At 39.9% G+C, this 3,690-nt stretch overlaps 1 protein-coding gene across 1 annotated transcript; it reads right to left on the reverse strand.

Annotated features, from left to right (window-relative positions):
* Positions 1 to 471: 471 nt before the first annotated feature.
* LOC133991508 (somatostatin receptor type 5-like) lies at positions 472 to 2,967 on the reverse strand. The gene is made up of 2 exons (XM_062429957.1): positions 2,038 to 2,967; positions 472 to 1,197 (listed from the first exon to the last, which is right to left on the reverse strand). Exons 1-2 carry the CDS (start codon positions 2,839 to 2,841, stop codon positions 472 to 474), a joined length of 1,530 nt encoding a protein of 509 aa, XP_062285941.1. The 5' UTR covers positions 2,842 to 2,967.
* Between the last annotated feature and the right edge of the window lie 723 nt (positions 2,968 to 3,690).

Genomic DNA, 3,690 nt, shown 5'->3' on the forward strand with positions numbered 1-3,690 from the left:
AATACATATTTAAAAAAGATGGTCTTTTGCACAAGACATCACTAAGTTAAAGTGACTGAAGCTCTTATCAATTAAAATGGTTTAAACCAGCGTGTCTGCATATTTTTGACCATTAACTACAATAATTACACTTCATTATTAATGACTATTTAAGATGGAGCTTTATATTACTTGCACCCATTCTCCAAGGCATATTGTTAATATATAGTGTTTATATAATATTTAGTGTATATATATTAGTTACATTATTTTTACATTTATAGAAAAAACATTTGTACTGATATTGGCTATTCGCTATTAAATACTGCAAAAACTCCTTCATGATTTTCACATTTTAAAAACAGAGTCAGTCCAAATGATTCAACACTGAACCTGTACTCTGTGATCTGTATCTGTTCTCAATATCCTCATCTGATGATTACAATAACTGTCAGAAGATACATCAAATGGCACAAAAGATGAAAACACAAGTTACAAATAGCTAATTTCAAGCACTGAGTTTTCATCCATGTGTGCCTCGGGTTGTGACTTGCTGTTTCCACTTCTACTGGCCAAAGAGGACACTCCCTCAGCCGGATCAAAGCCTGGACCTTTCTGGACCTGTTCTCCGTGTTTGGTGCTCTGTCCTGAGCTCTCCGGCTCACGTTTAGCCCTCAGCACAGCCTGCGTCCTGCTGTCCTCCGTCACGCCTCTGTTGTTTCCATTTTGTGAAATTCTGAGTAAGTCACTCATCTGTATGCTTCCGTCTGCTCTGTTGATTTCCTCCTCTTCTTCTTTTTCACCACAGTCTTTACTATGCATGTTGGTGGCTCCTTCAATTCTTTGCGTTTGGAGCACAATGCCGCCCCACTCCTCTGTGGGTCGCTGCACCTCAGTGCAGACCTTGTCATTGTTCTTCACCCTGCGTGAGGTGCGGCACAAGGCCTTCCTGAAGCCTCTCTTGAAATTGTCGGACAGGAATCCGTACAAAATGGGGTTGGCACAGCTGTTTGCGTATGACAGCACCACTACAAAAAAATAAAGCCCCCTGAAGTCTCCCGGCAGGACCATCAGGAGATTGGCGATGTTGAGGGCGTAGAACGGGAGCCAGCACAGGACAAACACCACCACCACCACAACCACCATCCTGGTGATTTTACGCTCCGACTTCCTGCGCCGAGAGGATGTGGCCTGCGCCCGTTTTCCAACACTGCGTACCTTTGAAAGAAAAGATAAAGAGCTGTTTCACACACCAGTTCACTCAACTAATAAAACACATTTTCTCATTTACTCCTAGTAGTACTGTTGAGTTTTAGTAATATTTCAACAATATGAGTAGTGTTTGTATAACTTCCATCACATTTGGTGGCAACAGAGCAGAGAAGTCAGGTGTTAATGTCTCAAAAACTCATGTAACCTGAGCTAGTTACCTCTACTGATAAGGGAAAATATGCTTTTGTGATTTGAATTGAACTGCTTCGTTAAAGGAGTACAAACATTTGACACATTATTGTCAATAGCATCACCTTTATCCTACTAAATAGAGTGTATTTCTGAAGGTAATGAAATGGGTTTAACCTAAAATAATAATATTATTGTTGAGGATAATTTCTCTTTTAATTTTTACAACATTAACAGATCCATATGATATCCATTCTGGCTCAGTGTGCTATTCCATTATGTTGTGTGCAACTATTTCATCTGTACAAATGCCCTCCAACATCATTAGTGACATAAAACAAACTTAAAACCCATCTTTTTAATTTGGCTTTCAACTGAATTTTATTTATTTATTAATCTGCTTTTTATTTTCTATATTTAGCTGTTTAATGATTTCTTTTTGTTTGTTTTTTGTTTGTTCTGAATATGTAAAGCACTTTGTGTTATATCGCGATGTATGAAAAGTGCTATACAAATAAAGTTTGATAGATTGATTGATTGATCAGAGAACAGTCATATCATAAAGGATATTAGTGTGAAACATTTTTTGCAAACTTAGCAACAATAATGAAAAACAATCTAAATCTAACCGTATCTGTATTACTGTAAATGCTGTACCTTGATGACGATCAGCAGGTAGCACAAGCAGATGACCAGCAGGGGGCAGAAGAATCCCACAGTGCATGTGTAGACGATGAAAGACGTCTTCCACACCGCTGCTGGCTCAGGCCACACTATGCTGCAGTCCCCATATTCTTTCAGTACATCTGCAAACACCACCACCGGCAGCACCACCACAAACGACCCGGCCCAAACTGTAGCGCTGATGGCCTTGGCCAGTCGGGGGCGCCGCCACCAGGACGAACGGATGGGGTGCACCACGGCCAGGTAGCGGTCTACGGACATCACAGTCAGGCAGAAAATGCTGGTGAACTGGTTGATGGCGTCTACTGTCATGACCACACGGCACATTAGAGAGCCGAAGGGCCAGGAGAGCAGGGCGTTCTGCACCGCCAGGAAGGGCAGGCTGAGCATAAACAGCTCATCTGCAATGGCTAAATTGAGGATGTAGATGTTGGTGACGGACTCATTCTTGGTGTGGTTTACAATAACGTGGATGACCAGAGTGTTGCCCAGCAGACCAACAACACACACTAGTCCGTAGATAAGAGGGATGAAGATTGCCGCCAAACCAGGGAGAGATCCACGGTCAGGTTTGCTGCAGTTCTGACAGGTACTGTTAAAAAGGAAAGAGTTGTCGGCCTGTGTGAAGCTGAGAAGAGATTCAGAGGAAGTGGAGAGAAGCAGGAAGTTGGGGAGGGCGGGGACAGAGTTGTTGCTCCAGGTAGCCGTAGAGGCTTCCTGGGGCAGAAAGGAAACCTGGGAGGCCTGGATGATCTCCATGGAGGCATTAAAGACCATGAGGCAACAGAAGTCTGTAAGATCCCATCAGCGATAGATCAACACCCCTGCAAGCAAAGGAAGGTTATTTAGCATATTTCGTATACAAGGAAAATGTTATGAAAAACACATTGCTTTTGTCATTAAGACTAGATGTAGAAGGACACTATTGCCATTTTTAGATTTCTGTTTATGCTAAGCTAAGCTAATCGCCTCCTGGCTGCAGGTCCATGCAAATGACAGTAGTATCAGGGTCAATGACGTGTTGTTTTTGTGTGTGTCCATGTGGTTAAGTCAAAGTTAAAGGGGGTTTAAATTTGAAAATAAACATATGAATAACTTGCACACATCCTTTTTTTGTGGACCCAGCATCAAGTTTCTGCTTTTAATCCATTTTGAGAGAATATATTAGAGGATTATGGCAACAATGTCTAAGTGGTGTAACCATAAAAACTTTGTACCAAATAATTCAACTTGCTTAAAAATGCTGAATTCTCAATAAAACATCATATCAACTAGTTTGGCATGATCTTACATTGTAACCTTTTATATTAAATAAAGGTAATGGAAAACAATTGTTCTAAATATTACATTTAATCTGGGGAATCATGTCAATCAGGAACCATTTCATTTTTTTTTATTAAGTAATTATTTTTATAAGTAAACTTAAATACACTGTAGGTGGATAAAATATTTTATATTTATAATTATTTTGTGGTTACACCATTTGACATTTTCAGGAGCATTCAATCTTACTTTTGGTTAAAAAAAATGAAGCAAATGTCATTTCAAATGACATAAAAGTAACAAAAATACTAAATGTACATTTGAACAAACCTGATGCTGCTTTTAAGACAAATTTGTACGATA

This window comes from Scomber scombrus, chromosome 2 (genome assembly GCF_963691925.1).
Source record: "Scomber scombrus chromosome 2, fScoSco1.1, whole genome shotgun sequence".
NCBI lineage: Eukaryota > Metazoa > Chordata > Actinopteri > Scombriformes > Scombridae > Scomber > Scomber scombrus.

Excerpts from the sequence above, each read along its gene's own strand:
- LOC133991508 (XM_062429957.1), bottom strand. The coding sequence starts at position 2,841 with ATGGTCTTTAATGCCTCCATGGAGATCATCCAGGCCTCCCAGGTTTCC. Across the intron at positions 1,198-2,037 it reads ACCTGCTGATCGTCATCAAG|GTACGCAGTGTTGGAAAACG; the intron begins GTACAGCATTTA and ends TTTCTTTCAAAG.